Source organism: Cervus elaphus, chromosome 21 (assembly GCF_910594005.1).
Source record: "Cervus elaphus chromosome 21, mCerEla1.1, whole genome shotgun sequence".
Classification (NCBI taxonomy): domain Eukaryota; kingdom Metazoa; phylum Chordata; class Mammalia; order Artiodactyla; family Cervidae; genus Cervus; species Cervus elaphus.
In genome coordinates, this window is record NC_057835.1 from 58,220,857 (window position 1) to 58,241,503 (window position 20,647).

The 20,647-nt window shown below is 37.4% G+C and overlaps 1 protein-coding gene across 2 annotated transcripts in view; it reads left to right on the forward strand.

Annotated features, from left to right (window-relative positions):
- RSPO2 (R-spondin 2) overlaps positions 1–20,647 on the forward strand; it is a 162,051-nt gene that overhangs the window by 91,552 nt on the left and 49,852 nt on the right. For both annotated transcript variants that reach the window (XM_043879916.1, XM_043879917.1), the window contains exons 4-5: positions 14,940–15,083; positions 17,210–17,398. In XM_043879916.1, coding sequence (XP_043735851.1) covers positions 14,940–15,083; positions 17,210–17,398 — 333 coding nt within the window. The remainder of the gene's footprint in view (positions 1–14,939; positions 15,084–17,209; positions 17,399–20,647) is intronic.

Below are 20,647 nucleotides of genomic sequence, written 5' to 3' on the forward strand. Positions count from 1 at the left end.
CCTCCCCTAGAGTTTCTGCTTTGGTAGATTGGAAGTGGTGCCCTAGAACTTGCCTTTTCAATGAGTTTCCAGGTCATGCTGCTGCCGTGGCTGGCTTCGGGAATCACTGCTACAGTGTAATAATTACGTTGTCTCTAACTGTCACTGATTATGGAAGAGAAGGCTTTGCATTTAGTAAAAGACACATTTTAATATGCATAAACACATAAGGATATTGTGATGTGTATTCTTCCCCACATCCCTCATTAATGATCAGTGTATTAAGATCAATGATCATATATCTGATTGTGGATTCTACTAAGTTGATCATGGTGGAATACACTGACTTTCAGATCAGGCTTCCAATGCTCCTGACTCTATGCTGGCTCCCTTCTCTACCTCCCCCACTTTGTCATAATTCCCTCTTCCTAATTCTTTAAGATTACAGTAGTGTATGTATTCTGGTACATATGGTATTCAAATTTATAATTTTGTCTTGCTATCTAGGAATCTAATTCCCATATGCTTTGATTTTGTGGACAGAGTTTCTGACAAAAGATTCTGATTGAAAGTAGCTTCTTCTAAGGACTCAGACAGTAAAGAATCTGCCTGCAATGCGGGAGACCTGGGTTTGATCCCTGGATCAGGAAGATCCCCTGGAGAAGGGAATGGCAACCCACTCCAGTACTCTTGCCTGGAGAATCTGATGCAGAGAGGAGACTGGCATGGGGTTGCAAAGAGTGGGACATGACTGAGCAACTGACGCCTTCACTTTTATTGCACTAGCAGAAGCATCGTAAACTTTTATTCTGGACCAGACTTTAAAGGGAAGAGCAGGGGTGAGTTAACTGGCAGAAAAGCAGGATCATGGTGACTACCCAGGTAGAGAGGGGCCTTCTGTTGGCCTTGTCTACAGCTGGCTCAAGAATGGAGATGGATCAGGTATTACAGCTTTACTGTTTGACAATGGATGAGCTTCATATTGTGAGCTTCAGTGTCCTACCAGGGGAGTCTTTGGAACCTTTACTCTAACATGCTGGGATTTTGAATGCCTTCAGAAATCCCTCTTGTTAGTTTATAGAAATTCAACAGATTCTGTGTATTCATTTTGTATCCTGTGATTTTACCAAATTCATTGATGAGCTTTAGTAGTTTTCTGGTAGCATCTTAAGGAATTTTCTATGTATAGTATCATGTCATCTGCTCAATAATGACAGTTTTACTTCTTTTCCAATTTGGATTTCTTTTATTTTTTTTTTCTTCTCTGATTGTCGTGGTTAGGGTTTATAAAACTATGTTGAATAAAAGTGGCAAGAATAGATACCTTTGTCTTGTTTCTGATCTTGAGAGGAAATGCTTTCAGCTTTTCACCACTGAATATATTGTTAGTTGTGAGTTATTTTCTATTCATTTAAATTGGGTATACTGTGAAGACATTTCCTATCTTGTCATTTTGTAAACAAAGTTCAGATAAAGATAAACAATAGCTTATTGCGCTGTGCTGAGGAAAGCAGGTAATAACAGCACATTTCTACTAGTTCTTAAAGGAGAAGATGTTTTACTCAATTAATAAACACTTTCACTGATTAATCTGTGTGTGTTCACAACCCTACAAGGCCTCTGTCAAGCACGTAGAAGTTCCTTTAAACTAATTAAAAACTACACATAGATCTGGAAGAAACCTAATTGATTCTGTTCCCTCTCCCCCTTCTCCCCCATCCCCAAAAAATGTGCATATTGAGGCTTATGAAGGAAGTGTTTCCCTAAAGTCACACAATTTGTCAGTAGCAGAGTGGTCTCAGTGTCTGAGATACTGACTCCAATGGAATATTCTTGACATTATACTGTTCTTTAAAAATAAACCATGTAATATAGATAAAACTGTTATCCACAGTTACAAACCTGAGTATTATAGGAAGATATAAAAGTTTCTTTGACTATTTTTTAAATGAATGGTCAATTTAAATGTTTTAAATCCCATTAACAATTGCAAGATCTTTGGTTTTTCTAAAAGAAATCAATTTGTGGAAAATCACTTTAAAAGAACACTGTAACTATCAAGGGTGAAGCAGATCATCAGCCCAGGTTGGAGGCATGAGACAAGTGCTCAGGACTGGTGCACTGGGAAGACCCAGAGGGATGGGATGGGGAAGGAGGCGGGAGCGGGGGGATCGGGATGGGGAACACATGTAAATCCATGGCTGATTCATGTCAATGTATGGCAAAAACCACTACAATATTGTAAAGTAATTAGCCTCCAACTAATAAAAATAAATGAAAAAAAAAAAAGATTGCAAAAAAAATAAATAAAAGAACACTGTATTGCAAGGAACTCCTGGGCTCTGATTGGGCTTTTGCAGTGTTTCTAGCTTTGCAAGCTTAGACAAATTGTGTAACACACTCTGAAATAACCTTCTAATTTATAATTCTAATAACAAACTTCTAATTCATAACAATTCTCATAAATATCTATAAAAAACTTGGTAATGGAGTACTACCTGGTATTGGCCATTCACTTCTCTAATATTGATTTCTCTGTGACTTTATATGTATTTTAAGTCTACTTTCTGCTGTGTTCAGTCTCTCCTTCCAAACCTTATCTTGACTTGGTTTACATGAATATGCATACTTTTATTTCTTAAAGGAAGACAAAAAATGAAACATAGGAGCTTCAGTGTAGTTTGTAGTAAACTGATGCCTAATTTGGAAATGGAGCTCTTTATTACTGAAGTATTTTTGTTTGTAACAAAATCATGTTATTGCATTAAAATTCATGAGGTGGATTCTGCTTCTGTGTTTATTCTAACCTGAAAGAGATTCACTGTTAAATTTGTTAGTCATTCAGCAGATACATCTGTTGTCATCTATTGTGTCAAGCACCCATACCCTGTGAATACTGAAGAGAATAAGACATGCTCTGTCGTCTTTAGAGCTCTGCATTTAATAGGGTGATTCTAGTGAACAGAGTTATTAACAATTATGAGAAGAATTACCATCATGGGTATCTGGGTGCTGGGAGACTTGAGGGATTTTGAGGAAACTTCATGGCTAGGGTGAGAGGTACACGGGGTGATGAGTGAAAGTAGTATTAATAGATGGGTATGTCTAGCAAGAAGGATCTTGTGTTTGAAAACTGAAGATTTGAACTGATTCCAGAAGTGAAGGTGAGCCATTGAAAAATTTTAAAGCAAGAAAATGACATGACTAACTTGTGTTTTTGAAAGATCACAGAAGTCCTCAGGTAGCTGCAGTCAAACAATCTTAGTTTGACCATTGTGATCTGAAACACCAGTATGGTTAAACCATCAAGGATTTAAGATGCAGGCCAGATTGGAGATACTATTAACAACTCCAGTTATGGTTATTCTCCTTCACGCTGCAGTTGTTTACTACACCGACCTAGGGTAACCATGGTGTGACTACTTGTAGCAAGAAAGACTACTCTAATTGTATCAGATAACCTCTAGAGAAAACTTAAAGGGTGCTCTTTCTTGCTATTTGATCTGAAGACAGGTTACATCAAATAGATATTCTAAGAGCTAGGATGCATAGTTTCCTTTCTGCAGTAAACATGGCTATGTGATTTTCAATACTACTTATAAAATATTTAAAAATTTTAAAGTATGGTAGCAAGGTTTGGAAAGAGTCTGTCCTGATGTTTAACAGAGGAGCTCTTTTTCAAGCTTACATTTAATTTTCTTGTGGGTTTTTTGCAGCTCTCTTGAATGAGCCTATTATTTCAGGATACACCCAAGTCCAACAGTATCATTCTCTGTTAAAGACAGATGCTACCTTGCACTCCGTTTCCCTTTGTGTACGGCACCTCTTTTGCACTTTCGTTTTTAAAGTGTTTTCCAGTATATTCTTCCATTTGTTCTCAACAATCCTATGATGGTGGTGGTATATTCCTACTTACAGAGCAAGGTTAGTCCACTGGCAAGCCTAAGGGTTGGCTGCCACTGCACAGCACAGCAAAGACCATATCTACTTTTATCATTAAACGAGGTAGCAGGCATGACAAAGCTACCTTCAAACAGAGCTGGGTAAATAGGTCAGATCAGATCGCTAGACACAAACACGATGCAGGTTTTAGCCAAAATCTTGTTTTGTAAAAGTATTCTTTTTTTTCCTCTTCAGTCAACCCCTTCACTGACAAATGAATGCCACACATAATTGAGAAATTAAAAGCTTATTAAAATAGGGTGGAATTTTGACCTGTTGCAAACTGATAAGTAGCCATCCTTTTAAATTTATCAATATAGCATGTTGAGCATTGAAGTAATATTGTCCCATGCTGAAATAACTAAATTGCAGCATCCTTATTATGGGCTTCCCTGGTGGCTCAGAGGTTAAAGCATCTGCCTGGAATGAGGGAGGCCTGGGTTCGATCCCTGAGTTGGGAAGATTCCCTGGAGAAGGAAATGGCAACCCACTCCAGTATTCTTGCCTGGAGAATCCCATGGAGGGAGGAGCCTGGTAGGCTACAGTCCATGGGGTTGCAAAGAGTCAGACATGACTGAGTGACTTCACTTTCACTTTATATTTGTTTGATACTGTATTTGTGTTACACAGTCAGTGTGTATAAGACATCTCTATGTCTCTTTAAGCTTAAGTGCTTTCATTTGGTGTTCTAAAAATGAAATTTTTAAATTTTTTTCCCCTTTCTAATGTGCCCTATGAATTTCCATCATTTTCTAGCTATCATAGTCAGCATCATATGACCAACAGCAAAATCAGGCCTGTCTTAAGGTGAGAATAATTTTCAGATTTTTTATTGGTTGGAGAAAGTCAGAAAAGTGGTATTTTATGACACATCAAAATGATATTGTAAGGTTTGGGGTTCATGAATAAAGTTTTATTGGAAAACAGTCATGTGTAATCATCTAATCTAATCATGTTTGGACAGAGACTGTAGAGCCCACAACACCTGGAATACCTACTGTCTGGCCTTTCACAGGAAAGGTGAAAGGCTTTTACCTTTTTGGAGTGTGAAGGAATTGAGAGGTTCTTCCTATTTTCCTTGGATGGAGGTTGAGTGGAGTGCAAGGCATATATTAGCTTGCATATGCTTTTCCATTTAGTTGGGTGGAGAGATCTGCATTTTCCAACATTTGGAAAAGTTCAACTAAGTCTCAGGTCTGAAATTTATTAAGCTGCTTTGGTTCCACCTTAATATGAAAGGGTAACAAGCTACCAAAAAAAGACAAGCACAAGGAGTAACCTACATGAGAGGTTGGCTACTGGCAGGAATTTAAAATCTGAAAAGAGATATTAATTTGGTTTATAATTTTTGAAACTTCTTTCACTGTTATCACATTCCTTTTCTATTTTATTTTGAGGTAGTCATCCTCTTCTTTCATATTCTTTAAATGGGGGAAAAAAGCCCTTTAAACACCTAGCTTTGTATTCCCATTGTTTTGAGAGTTATTTCAAGTATCTGTCACTTGAACGTATGGGAAATGAAGCCAGCATTTTTATAGTTCCTTATTATTTGACCACATGATTTTACACAAGGCTCAATGTTTCTTCAGATTTCTTTGTGTGGGTGGGCAAGATATGATTTTTAAATAGTCAGATGTTGCAGTGAAGGTACCAGCAACATATTTTAAAAATTTGAGGGTTTTTCAGAAGAAGTGTTGTAACACTTTAAATCAGGAGAAAACAACTTTTGACAACATATATATACTCTGAAGTTGAAATAAGGCTTCAGTTCTGATATTGAGCTTCACTTGTGGCTCAGCTGGTAAAGAATCTGCCTGCAATGCAGGAGACCTGGGTTGGGAAGATCCCCTGGAGGAGGAAATGGCAACCCCCCTCCAGTATTCTTACCTGGAGAATTCCATGGACAGAGGAGACTGGCAGGCTACAGTTCATGGGGTTGCAAAGAGTCAGACACAACTGAGCAACTAACACCACACTTTGGTATATAAAACAGAATTCTGTAGTTATCTGAAAAATCAGTGTACACATTTTTGGACTGAACCCATTCATTCTACCAAATTTCAATTTGAGGATTAAAATTGCTGTCAGGGCAAGATTTTCCCATCCTTGTCACTGCTCCAAAGGCCATGCTATCCTTAATGCACTTCATAAACTGAGCGTCTTTATAGTGCTTAGAAAGGGATGTGAATATGTGAAGCAGTCTGCTGAAGGTTAGGTTTATTTGGCTCTAGAATGTAATACAGATTTCATGTGGTATCTTTTAACCTTTTCTTTTTGTTCTGATCTTTAACTTGATACTCTGATATAGATAAGTCAGATATTTTCTCCTTGTATTTGACAGTGAAGGGACTGGGGCACAAACAGGATATAACTTTTCCCCCCACCAAATTCAAAATTACATTTAGATTTCAATTTTCCTAAATCCTGGCTCTGAGTGTTTGAAGTAGATGACTTCCCATGTCAATACTCAACAAATGATCATATTCAGTGTGTTTAGCTGTAGGACCTAAGCAAGAGTAAGGCTATACTCTATTTACTGTAGACAGTGGTCTTTGGATAATGCCTTTCATTTGAGTAGTACATATATATACATATATACACACAGGTATTTTTAAATTTATATGAATGTATAGGATATATAATTAAAATATATACACATATACCCATACACACAGTATCCTGGTATCTTATTTGAGCTTCCTTCCACATGACATGTTAAATTATCCTTGGTGGCAAGCTTTTACACTTATAATAGTTCATATTCTTTTCTTAGATATTATGCTGAGATCTTTGCCTCTGTTAAACCTCTGACTCATCTCAACTCAGATAGGGCCTGATATTACCTCCCTTTTAAAGGTGAGGATACTGAGGCAAAGAGAGCTTTACTGACTTGTTGACAGTCACACAAGGGTAAGGGAGCCAAGACTGTAACCTCAGCTCTGCTAACCACTGTGCTATCTGAAAGAACATGATATATTCTCAGCATAGTTCTTATTCTCTGCCTTTGATTCTTGTTCAAATTGTCCTCTAATGCACTTGACATAGTTGAATTTCACTCTGTTTTAACTCTCCTAAATAATAAAGACACTCTTGACTTAAATCCATTCTGGTGGGCTACACAGACTTCTATCCTGGATCTGCTCTTAATTTAGTGAAATGCTGGGTTTCTGCATCATCATTCAAATAGTGCAGTTGTAAGTATGAAACACTGAGTCCTGAAGCCTCTGAATCTGTCCTTTTTTTCCTTTAGGTTGAACTACAATGAAGTTTCTGATGAGCTATGTGTAACTAGACCTTACCAGAAAAAATGTAATCTTAGATTTCAAGTCATAAGTTTTCATCAGCCCCTACTCTAATGGGATTACTGCAATAGTACACATTGCAGAGGAATGACTTGGGTAACATAAAGCTGAAAAACTTTATTTAGGGATATTTATAAACCATTGCATGTTTTGAGAAGGAATGTTAAACAGCAGTATTTGAAGTTGTTAGAGAAGCCTAAAAATATTTAAACAATTTTAAGAAACCTCATATGAAGTTGCAGTCTAGTACTTTCCATGTGAAAAAACTGCTTCAAGTCTAATTTCAAATGTCTTTTGGAACAACCTGTTCCTTTAATTTCTGTTCAAAGTTTAGCGTACACTGAGGCGAGAAACCTCTAGAGTTTTCCAGGGGTTGACTTGCTGTTCTTTGATCCTTGCAACTGCAACCTGACGACTAAATGCCCCTACCCCCCACACCCTGTTTCTGCTGTGGGTGTGTCTGCCAGGTTCTGAATGGAGGTGCCAACACTAAGGGATGGTTAGAGAACCATACGCAACCATATATTCACGATGTACTGAGGAGCCTGAGGCCCACAAACCTGGTGACCAAGAAACAGATTCCTCAGTGTGTGTCTGAGGTCCTCTCTACCTCACCGATTCCTTCCTTTCTCCAATAATTGATTGTAACCTATAGAATTACAAATTACATTGCCACAGTTGAGTTGAGCAAACGTTGACTTTTTTGTTTTTCATTTAAGGTTTTCATTTTTCTGTTTATATTATTAGCCACACAGTGATATTCAGATAAGAGATGGTTTTTGTCATCTGGATTTTGCTGGGGAGATAATAAAACCCCCTCGGTGTGTCAAGGCCCTGAGTACTGAGGCACCAAAGGAGGAGGTGGGGGATGGGGGGAACTATGGAGCCTTCTCTTCTCTGAGATCACCTTCTCCTCCACCCGGTTTGTTGGTTCTACTGATTCACTGTAGCTCCTTTTTCCGTGACTGTTGGCTCTTAGAGTATGCGCCTCTCAGTGGTTTTTCCTTACCTCCACTCTCTTCCTGCTTTCAAGAAGCTTGTAAGCATGCATGCTAAGCTGCTTCAGTCGTGTCTGACTTCCTGCAACCCCATGGACTGTAGCCCGCCAGGCTCCTCTGTCCATGGGATTTTCCAGGCAAGAATACTGGAGTGGGGTGCCATGCCCTCCTCCAGGGGATCTTCCCCACCCAGGGATTGAACCTGCATCTCTTATGACTCCTGCATTGGCAGGCAAGTTCTGTAATTCTAGTACTACCTGGTTAGCTGAAAACAAGCTCTCCCCAGCTCACCCTGTATAAACTTTAGTATAGTTACATTATTTCCTTGTTGCCTGCCTGGGTACCTTTTCTATTAGTAGACAGAGATCCTGAAGTGCAGGAACTTTGCTTTTTTATCTATGCCTCTAGGGTTGCAAAGAGTTGGACATAACTGAAGCAATTTAGCACACAGGCAGTAGCTACCATCCTGATGTCTGGCCCCGAGGGGCTCTTATCTGTTGAAGTGAGGGAATAAAACCATCATGCTCAGCCTATGGGGACCTCTTACATCTAGTTAGATGAAGACCTAATCTTGAACTTCATTTTTATTCATTTGTTACTCAAATACTTAAAACCACACAAAGTAGAGATAGTTTACAATTTTACCTCCTTTTTGGAAACTAAACAAAATAAGAGGTGAAATTCCCCACCCACACCCATCTAAACTTAAGTAACCCCCTCCATCTAACCTGCAGCTCATTCTTGCCTCCCTTCAGGGACCATCACACACCATGTGAACCATCTCCAATATGTTTTATAGATGGAGTTGCCCTCTTTGGATTCTTCTCTCCCCTCTATCTCACACCTGCTCAGCAGAGGTTCCAACTTCCATAGCTCCTATGACCTGCCACACTTCCATATTTACGTTCTCATTATAATTGTTTTCAGATGTCGGACTATATGTTCCTCCAATACGATTTGTAGCCTTTTACTAGCAACCATGGTTTTTCTTTTTATATTAAAGATATTTACAGTGCATGTGCAAGCAATCTCATATTAAACATTCAAATGAGTTTTTAAATATAAAGGAATTGAGTTTTTAAATGGCATTCTCTTGGCAAGCACTAAAACTCAACCATGTGTCCGGCACTGTGTTAGAAACAAGGAATTCAGAGATTGAAAAAAAAAAAATCAAGTTTGTAATAGCAGAAGAGAAATGGATCTTACTTCTCTGCCTCTAATGTAGCAAGCACATGCTTCTAATATCTCTCAGGCTATGTTGCAATGCCCTGAAAGTGCCACATGGCCCCTTCTCTTTAGCTTTTGCACCTTCAGGACAGGGAACGAGTATTATAATTTTATGTTCTCATAAAATGGCACAATACCTGGCACATACTCCCATTTTTTGAGAATGTTTGGAATGAACTATTGAACTGAACTAGAGTATAACTTGAGAACTGTTATAATGGAGCCAGTATGGATACTGTGGAAGGACAGAAAGGATACCCAGGCTATTTTTCTGTTTCTTGGCTGGAGCAAGCCTCCCTTGCCAAATGACAGCCCTATCAGTTAGCATTTGGACACAGTTTTACTTGGACAATATTTTACTTAAACCGACACTGGCAGTCCTCATTCGGTGGATTACATTTTTGAGGAGGTACTGTAATTTAGAAACATGTAAGTTGGATAAAGCAGGGTCTTGTATTTCTGAACAAGGACTTAAAGCCCAGATTTTTATAGACAAGGCTCATGTTTAGTCAAGTTTGATAAACCTATTTTCTTAGGCAGTATGAAGTTTTATAAAGCTTACCAGTGTATTGAATGATCCCACTGGTATTTTGAAACTCATTTGTTTATAAAATGGACATAAAGATTTTCCTGAAGTTTTAATACGTGGCTGTTTCTGAGGAGTAAACATAGTGTGTCATTCAGGTAAGAAAGAATATTTCTGTATTTTCTGTTAAAGCTTATGTATTGTTTTGAATTTTTATTTGTAATGAGGATGTTTCACTTTTATATAAAAATATACTTTGTATAAAAATGAGTTAATAGAGTTGATGCGAATATGAGTTGTTTAAAGCTTAAGAATTTGTTTGGGGAGAGGCTTCTGGCTGGAGGGGAAAGGACAGATCTATGAGGCTGCACAAATGGTGGTTTTCTAGAACTCTCTTCAGTTTTAAGAGAAGTGACTGAACTGGGCAAGGGGTTGTGGATTGACCAGAAGCCAGGGAGCAGAGGCTTTCAGGGGCTGAAGTGTGTCAGGAAGCACACTTGGCAGGGTAGGTGGTTTTATGCAGTTGTTAGCTTTAAAAAAACTTTTGATTCCAAGGTGTTTATGATTAAATTACTTCTGTCAGTTCAGGTTGCTCAATGTGTAGGTGGCCTGCTTTGGTTTTATGTTATGGCAAAGAGTGACTGAGATCAGGAAGGTATGAAGGTCAGAGGAGCTTTGGATCACATTACAACTTCAGTTCAGCTCAGTCATGTCCAACTCTTTGCGACCCCATGGACTACAGCGTGCCAGGCTTCCCTACCATCCATCACCAACTCTCATACTAACTAACTAACTCACCTCACTAACTCAACTCACCAACTAACTCAAACTCATATCCTTGAGTCGGTGATGCCATCCAACCATCTCACCCTCTGTTGTCCCCTTCTCCTCCAGTGTACAATCTTTCCCAGCATCAGGATCTTTTCAAATGAGTCAGTTCTTCGCATCAGGTGGCCAAAGTATTGGAGTTTCAGCTTCAGCATCAGCCCTTCTAATGAATATTCAGGACTGATTTCCTTTAGGATGGACTGCTTGGATCTCCTTGCAGTCCAAGGGACTCTCAAGAGTCTTCTCCAACACCACAGTTCAAAAGCATCAATTCTTTGGTGCTCAGCTTTCTTTATAGTCCAACTCTCACATCCACACATGACTACTGGAAAAACCATAGCTTTGACTGTTTAGACCTTTGTTGGCAAAGTAATGTCTCTGCTTTTTAATATGCTGTCTAGGTTGGTCATAGTTTTTCTTCCAAGGAGTAAGCGTCTTTAAATTTTGTGGCTGCAGTCACCATCTACAGTGATTTTGGAGCCCCCCAAAATAAAGTCTGTCACTGTTTCCCCATCTATTTGCCATGAAGTGATGGGACCAGATGCCATGATCTTAGTTTTCTGAATGTTGAGTTTTAAGCCAATTTTTTCACTCTCCTCTTTCACTTTCATCAAGAGGCTCTTTAGTTCTTCTTTGCTTTCCGCCATAAGGGTGGTGTCATCTGTGTATCTGAGGTTGTTGATATTTTTTCCCGGCAATCTTGATTCCAGCTTGTGCTTCATCCAGCCCAGCATTTCGCATGATGTACTCTGCATATAAGTTAAATAAGCAGGGTGACAATATACAGCCTTGATGTACTCCTTTCCCGATTTGGAACCATTACAACTTGGCACCAATCAAAAGGGAAAAGTGAAAGTGTTAGTTGCTCAGTCATGTCTGGCTCTTTGTTTCCTTATGGACTGTAGCCCGCCAGGCTCCTCTGTCCATGGAATTCTCCAGGCAAGGATACTGGAGTCGGTAACCATTTCCTTCTCCACAGGATCTTCCCAATCCAGGAATCGAACCCAGTCTCCTGCATTGCAGGAAGATAATTCAACATCTGAGCCACCAGGGAAGCCCATAGTTATAGCAAAGGCTGTGAATGGATTCATGCGTAGTCCCTCAGTCATGTCCAACTCTTTGCAACTCATGGACTGTAGCCTGCCAGGCTCCTCTGTCCATAAGATTCTCCAGGCAAGAACACTAGAGTCGGTTGCCATTCCCTTCTCCAGGGGATCTTCTGGACCTAAGAACTGAATCTGGATCTCCCTTATTGCAGGTGGATTCTTTACCACCAATTAAAGCTATTATTTAAATGCTTCAATGAATAAACAATGTTTAGCTTTTTTCCTAATGATTTGGAGAGCACCACTGATCATGTGAAAACAAGGGATACTGGCAAGAGATGGTCAAATGATTATTTCGAAGGCTAAGGCAGGTTCACCATTATCATATAAGGGGTATAATTTCATGCTCCCAAATCTGAAAAAAAAATGGCATAGGATAATATTTCTTTATTCAGTCTTGCTTGGTAAAAATCAAAAGAATTTCATTTAGAATGTTAATATAGTGGTATTTTCTGTATATTTAAGTAGGTCACAAGTATGTATTGAAATATCATTTTCTGTTTTACTTTTAATACATACAATTAAAAGATTCATGGCTCAGAAATATAACTCTTAACACTTCAAAATTCCACTATTCCCATTCCCAAATTAACTTTTCTAAGCTACTCCATATAGATATGCATACACTCATGTAGTGGTTTTATTGCATCATATTCTATATACCCTGCACTTGCCTTTTTCATTTAATGATGTGGCTTAGAGCTTATTCTCAGTCATTGCTTATAATGGACCTTGTGCTTTTTCATGGTTGAAGTATTTTACAATTTGAATGCATCAATATTTTATTGTACTTAAATTTGAGAACAAATAATTAAACTTTCTTTCAGCCAGATTTACACCTGAAGAAGGGACTTTAGAGAGAATGATAGGTATTCTAGAAATTCCACATTCTGTGGACTGGTCTTAGGAGCATGGGATGAAATGAGGAAAGGGACTTAGAGGTAACAGTAATGATCAGGAAAGGATCTTGTAAAACTATTTCCAAATGCATATTGTTATAACTTTTGGCCAAAAGGCTTGTTAGTGCAGACCATGTTAAAATCCAGATCTTTTAGATAACAGCTGATTTATAAAGTACAGTCTTCTCTCTCTTTTTAAATATAATGTGTTGTTCTCTTCACCCTTTAGTTCTGTTTTATACTTTGGAATGTTTATAATTACTTCTTGGAAAATACTATTGCTAACAAGAAGGGCAGCTTGCTTTAAAAAAAAAAATGTAGCAAGAAAGCCAACAATTTGTGGACAGGATGGTCATGTATTTTGACCATGGTTAAGAAGCTACTGACCAGCAATAGATCACTGTTCTATTAAAATATAGGTTACAGCATTTAAGACTATAAATTTAACATTTTATAAGGTGATAAACTGTTCTTCTATGCCCACCATCCTCCCCTAAAAGAGCAATAGTATAATTTGACTATGGACTTTCGCCCACACATAGTTGGTTTTCCAATTGTAAATTTGGGTAACATCTTAGAAGTTCAATTAGCTGCTTCAGGGTGGTCATTTAATATATAAAGTCCTGTTTAGACTCAAAATTAAAAGGTGACGAGTTGCCACTGTCTTTTTATAAGTCTAGAAACTGTCATTATTTATATTGTAATTGTTTTAACAGAAACTTTTTTAGTGTTTATAGTCCACATTCTGGCTTTGCCTGCTTAATTTTTAAAATTTTGAGATTCAATGATTTCATGTTTTGGTTACATTTTTTATTCAATTATATCTTTGGTTGCAGAAACTAGATTTGAAAGCTTATCTGAATCATTAAATCACCAAATACAGTTACTCAGAGGCTTGTTAAATGAGTAAAAGTGTTGCCAGGGAGTTTTCATAGAGCTTTATGTGCTGTTAATTGCCTGCAATTAAATCTGTTACAAGTAATAATGTACTGTAATCTGTTGAAAACCTCACCTTTCAATTAACCAATTCTCCAACCTTTCCTTCCTTCTCCTTGAAGAGTAGTTTAGTGTCTATTTATTTTCACCTATACATGCCAATTACCTCTGGCCCAGATGTTACTGGCATACCAGGGAATCTGATCTTGAGTACAAGTCTAAATTATTGCTTCTCTTTATACCTTCTTGTAATGTGAATGGTTTGATGGAAAAATACATATTTCTAATCCACTGGTGCAGACTACCTATTATGAGCTAGTCAATTTACATGTGTTATTTCAAATCCTCACAATAGCCTTACAAAGTTAGTGACACCCCTCTTTTATACAGAAGGAAATAGAGACTCAGAGATGTATAAATAGCTGTTCACAATCAAGAACTGGGAAGGTCAGAGCTGGGAGTCAAGGTCAAAACCATACCTGGCAGACCTGAGAGCACTTCTCTTTTCGTCAACTGTTTCCAACGAAATGCAGTTCATGTGTTATAGAGAATAGATTTAGAAGGCAGTCTGTGTAGGGGCTCTCAGCACCAACTCAGCCGCTACCGACTTCTTGACTTAGTCTCAGGTTTCTTATTTGCAAAATAAGGGTACTACCACTCACCCTGATGGATCGTCTTTAAGTGGGAATGTATGGCACATTGTGGGTCTTCCAAAGTGACCTGAAGTCCCCCTCCTGGTTGACACCCGCTGATGAAAGCAAATGCATTACAGAATTTTAATTTACTGTCTTGGAACAGAAGAGGCTGATTAGATTGTTGCCATTGCATTTTTCATAGTACATCTTTGGAAAAGGAGAACCGACTACAATCCCAGCAGCAGTGTCATTTGTAGTGGGGGTGTTTTTCTTTTTAACCTTCATTTTAATCCCATTTAGAGTTACAAAAATTTCTGAAGGTTCTCATGCTGCCTAGGGCCCCGGGCTGCAATTTTGTCTCAGCCTATTGATGTGGTGAGCTGTTGGAAGAGGTAGGAGTGATGTAGAAGGAGATGGCATCAGGAAACTAATGAGCTAAACACATATTTCTCTGACCACTAGAATTCCAATTGAGCTAACTGGTACGTTTATGAAAGTCTTACTTGCAAAACCAGTAAATTGTTTGACTGAAATTTTCTTTCTCTTTAAAATTGTTTTTAGGATGCAGAATAGAAAACTGTGATTCTTGCTTTAGCAAAGACTTTTGTACCAAGTGCAAAGTAGGCTTTTATTTGCATAGAGGCCGTTGCTTTGAGGAATGTCCAGATGGTTTTGCACCATTAGATGAAACCATGGAATGTGTGGGTAAGTAGTATTTCATGTAACTTTCAAATTTCCACTTTTATTTTAACACCTGTTTCTTGGGTGGGAGGGGGGTGGGAATGAATGCTGGATGTATTCATTCTAAAAATGAATTGGTTCTCTTGTTATTAATTAGAACTGAAAATTATTGAAGTTCTTTGCTATTGAGTTCTTTAATCATCCTGCCATTGGGCAGTATCGTAAATTACATTTTGCTACAAAATTTGCTGGTAGAACATTAGGTTAAACTACTTAAATGCTGAGAATAATGTTTTATGATTTATGTAATATATCCCCATTTGTTAATTATCTTATTAGTAACTGTTAGAGAAAAACATTTTGTTTAGCAGAAACTGTTTAAGCAGTGTCATGTGGTTAGTTAGTCTATCATTTTCATTATGTGTATTAATTTTATAGCTTCTTGCTTAGCCACACATTTGTATAAAAAGAATCTATTAGGAAGAGATTTTTTTTGTGCCACATATACTTTGTTGATGATTGACTGCATGTTGCAAAGTGCATTAAAACAATTTTACTAAATTAGGCATGTAGAATGCATAATTTAATCTTCACATATATGCTGTTTGTAAATAATAATTAAGAATACATATTTTTATAAATTTTGGGGTTTTTTTGTGTGTTTAAAACACCTTGTGGCATTTTTTTATGCCACTGATTAAAAATGTAAAGGTCTATCAGTACCTACATTTTGATAAATGCCTGAATCTAATCAAGTGTAATGATATCTTCACCACCTCCACCCCCAACATGCCTGAACTTTATTTGCCATGTTTTATATCTGATATGGTGTACAACAGAGCAATGTATTAGGAATGAGACTTCCCATCTTTTTAAAATGGAGACTTAAGTTGAGAACTTTTTTCCTGCATAAATACCAAAGTAGTCTGTAACTATATTTGAAAGCTTGCAGAGAAGACATTTAAATGAAAGCTTTTTGAAGAAATGTGTGCTTATGTTCCTATATATGTGTGAATTAATACATGCATATAAGCAACACCCTATTGAAAAATATAGAAAGTCACCGAAAGAGCATATTCAAAATGTTGGATTTGTTTTTGAGAGGCGAGACCCATACCAGTTACAGAAGTCCAGAGGAAATTCTTATGAAACCTTTAAGCATATTAACAAATTAACAGGAGTCCTAACAAATTAACAGGAGTCCTCACAAATTAACAGGAGTCCTCACAAATTAACAGGAGTCCTCACAAATTAACAGGAGTCCTCACAAATTAACAGGAGTCCTGTGCATTCCCCTGGATAAAAATCTTAAATAGCTTTGAAAAACCCAAGAGTCAGCATGATGCCTTATCAAATCTGGAATGAAGAAATATTCATTGTGTGTAGATTCTGTTGCCTGGGTCCTCTTCGGCTGTTACACTAGGGGCTTTTAATGGTGAATTTGATGAGGTTTAACTGTATATTTTTATTCTTTTATCCCAGGGGAGTTGCAGAGTAGCCTACTTTTTCATTATATGAAGTTAAAAAAGGAGGATGCTAAAAGTTTTTACATACCTGGCAAAACATACATTTTCAAATATCTGATCATATTTGTTTCCTTTTCAAACTATAGCATCAATTTAGGGAATAAGAAATACATGCTGTGGTTTCTAGATACCTATTAAAGGAAATGAGATAATCAGAAAATGCAAAACACACTCCCTATCTTTTCATGAAGTATTAATATTTACTTCCAACTAAAACTAACACACTTGTGAATTTCAGTGGGGGCATGCAGAATTTACTTGTAAAACTTTGTTTCCTCTTCATGGTATGAAAACAGTATATTTTACTGTAGGTTTTAGCTGTTGAATCTTTTAAAGATAATATATTCAATGTCTTTACAATGGACTAGCTAACATCCCATCAGAAAAATGAACCAGTACAAAAAGGAAGTAATAGTTTTTAAATTACTTATGTGGCAGTTTTTTACTTTTATCTGTAACTCCATAATGCAAAAATTTCCCAAAAGGCGTATACAGGTCTGGGGCTGTACAGCTTAATTTTTGGTATCTGAAAGTGAGGGAGGAGAGAGATACTGCTATGTAAGTTTTGTAACAATGGAGAAATGTATACCAAATTGTTATCTGTGTTTGTTTTTTCTCTATTAGAAGGATGTGAGGTTGGCCACTGGAGTGAATGGGGAATTTGTAGCAGAAATAATCGCACATGTGGATTTAAGTGGGGTCTGGAAACCAGAACACGGCAAATTGTTAAAAAGCCAGCAAAAGACACGATACCATGTCCAACCATTGCTGAATCCAGGAGATGTAAGATGGCCATGAGGCATTGTCCAGGAGGTGAGTTCAGATGATCCCTATTGTGGACTCTGTGCTTTCTGGATTTTCTTCCCCCCTAATCACCCTTGTTCCCAATAAAGAGTATTTATCCTTGAAGGAAATCTGATAATAACATTGGCAAGAGGGTAAAATTCTACACTGAACTTCCTTAGAGACAAGTGCTTAAATTGTGAAGAATATAAAATGACTGTTTAATTTCATGATACCTTGAAAGTAATTTAGAAGACAACTTTACAAATCAACTTTTAAAACGAGATTTCTAAAAGTGTGTGTGTGTCAGTGTTTTTCTTTTTCTTTATTTCACTAATGTACCATAAAAGCCAGTTCTTATGAAATCAGGCCTTTGCAGATGTTGCTCTAAGAGAAGCAGCCAACTTTCAGTTGAGAAGAGTTTAGATTAGAAAGGTTTATGGAATCCGTAAAATCATCTGTATCACAACTAGTTGAAGATGACAACTTAAAATAAACTTGCCCAAACACTGGGAGGAATAAACATTGTCTTAATGTTGCCACAATTAGCCGGTTCTCTGTTTTGATAATAATTTGTGGAAAACAGCTACTAGTATGTGTGTGTTTATTTGTGTCTTTGTAGTAATTGTGCTGATTTGCAGTAATTATTCTGTAATAACAGGATTAGGCCCACTTACAAATTGGGAGAAGTGTACATAGCTCAGGTGCCGGCTGGAGCCGAGTGAGTATGTTGAAATGCAGTTCTTAGCGCTGATGCTGTGCTTCTGAAAGCATAATCTTTTGTTACTGTTTATTTTATCACTAGCGGATGCTGCATTGCCAAAAATGAAGTTAGGACTTTTCTAGTGCACAAAATAGAAAAGCAAAAAAAAAAGAAAGTTGCATGTAGAAAATTGCCCTATGAAACAATCAAAACTTTCGTTTGCCTTCATTTCTTGCTGTTGGGGCATAGCTTTCAGCTTTGTGGCTGTAGCCCAGAGAAGAATATATATCTGCCTAGAATGGATTTATATCCCTATTCTGCTGCCTCATAGAGAATGTCTGTGATCCATGGAGGAAGACAAAACTTTTAAGACTTGAAGACTCCAGTTGGCCTTTTGAGAACTATTAGATCCAGATTCAGAAGCTACTATTAGGAAGGCAGCTTTTCCTCTTGAATTAGTTTTGCTTTTCTATGCCGAGTCTTTGAAACAAAGTTTTTTTGGGTCTGCTTTGCACTAACAAGGATGGTTTTGTTCAGTTAAACTGGGTATTTTTCAGTCAAAATATAAGAAAATATTTTCTTACAAAACTAATAAGCCACTTCTTGGATAGCTGAGAGCATTTAACCTGCAACCTTGTGCCTAAAAACAAACCCGATGTATTCAGGTATTGGGAATAAAGGCTTCCTTTGTTGTATATTGTTTATTTAACTACCCCCCACTCCTCTTCCAGCAACGTGGTCCCCCAATTGTGGTTTACGTTAATAGCAAAAATTAACCTGAAAATGCTCCTATAACAAACATGCTTATGTGTAACAAGAACCAGCATGCCCCCCTCCCCTCAGAAACTATTTTGACTTAGCCCTGGTCTTGTTGAGAATTTTGTAGATAACAGCTAGATTTTTAACCTATAATGCTTATTGCATTTTTTTAATGCTTCCAAAAGCAGTGTACTGTCTTAAGAGATATAACCCGACACTGTCAGCAATTAAAATCATGTCAAAACAAAAGTTTATGTATCATCTGTTAGTATTTTCTTTGACAAGTGAACCAGTAATGAACTCTTATTTAATTTACATTTAGGTTTTGCCAAATATTATTTATTAGGATAGACATTTGCAGAGACAAGCTATTGCTCTAATCCCTGTATTGACATATTCAGCTTAATAAATTCAATTTTTAAGTAACCTTTAAAGTTAGTAGGTTTAAAAAGTTATACTGGAATTTGTTTTCTGTTTTATAAAAAAGGAACTAACATAAAATTGATAGAAATGGAAAATGACTCTGCAATAAAATAACTTCTATTTACAAATGTAGGAAATGAAAACTAGAAAATTAATTTTGGAACTTGAGCACCAATTGATAAAAATTGGCATAACTTCCAGTGGAGTATCCCACCTTGCCTCAGGTGAGAGAGGAAAAGGTTCCTTTCTTCTGTAGGTCACGGTGATTAATGGAAGAATGGAGAAGAAAACCACTTTATCCCATTTTACATCTTGACTTGATTTCAGTGATCTGCTTTGACAAACCATGCAAAAATGTAAGTCGTAATCAGGTTGGGAATACAGGCATTTTTCAGATCTTTTCAACATATGTATGGATTTTCCTCTTGTTGGAGCCAATCTTAACCTGATTGCACACAAACGCAGCCTTAACCTCCTTCACACTCGAGCACCGGCACATTAAAATCAGCTGCTTTTCATTACTGGAAGGCATAAGTTAGAGGTCAGCAAAATGGAGTAGTCCTAAGTAAATATATAAGATATTACACTAAAAACTATTAAAAATGAACCAATAAATGGCTGTAATATTTAAAAACAACAATGTAATGCTTTAGCCTATTTTTCCTTAACTATCAATGCTTATTTGCTTTAAAACAATGAAAGGATATTTGAAAATATCTTAAGTCATGGACTGATACATGACATGAAGTAAGCATCCATTTCCAAACTTTTCTTGATCAGTTATCTTCTCTTTCATTTCTGATTATGTAATCTGTAGAGTTCCTGGGGCTTTTCTGACACTCATTCCTCAGGATTCCGGTCTGGTGATCAGACGATCTGGGTCTCTGCACCCTGTCACCTCATTAATTCTATGATCCTTGGCAAGTCACTTAACCTCTCCTGGCCTCTATTTCCTATTTTAAATTGAGGGTATTGGGGTAGGCAGTCTTGAAGATCCAGTCCCGTTCTAAAATCCAGTGATTCTAAGACTAATTGCCAAAAATGACATGGATATATTTTGTGGTTGTCATGTGAAGGGTGAGGAAGAGAATCGTAAGCCCAGGAACACTGTTTTATGACCGAGAACTGAACACTTTTCCAGTAGCTAGAACTGTGCATTTGTGAAGCCTTTTCCATCTGGCAGTTCGCACTCTTCCTCTCTCCTCCTTCCTTTTCAAAGACTCTCAAAGACTGAACAAGATTCTTGTAAAATCTTCAAGTGACTTATAGTTTAGTTAGTGGGGGATACGGAGAAAGACAGCAGGAGGATGGAGAAGGAAAGAGGAGGGGATCATAAAAAGATAGTGGGAAAAAGGGAAAGGGTAACAATGAGTTAGAGGGAAAAAATTGAACAA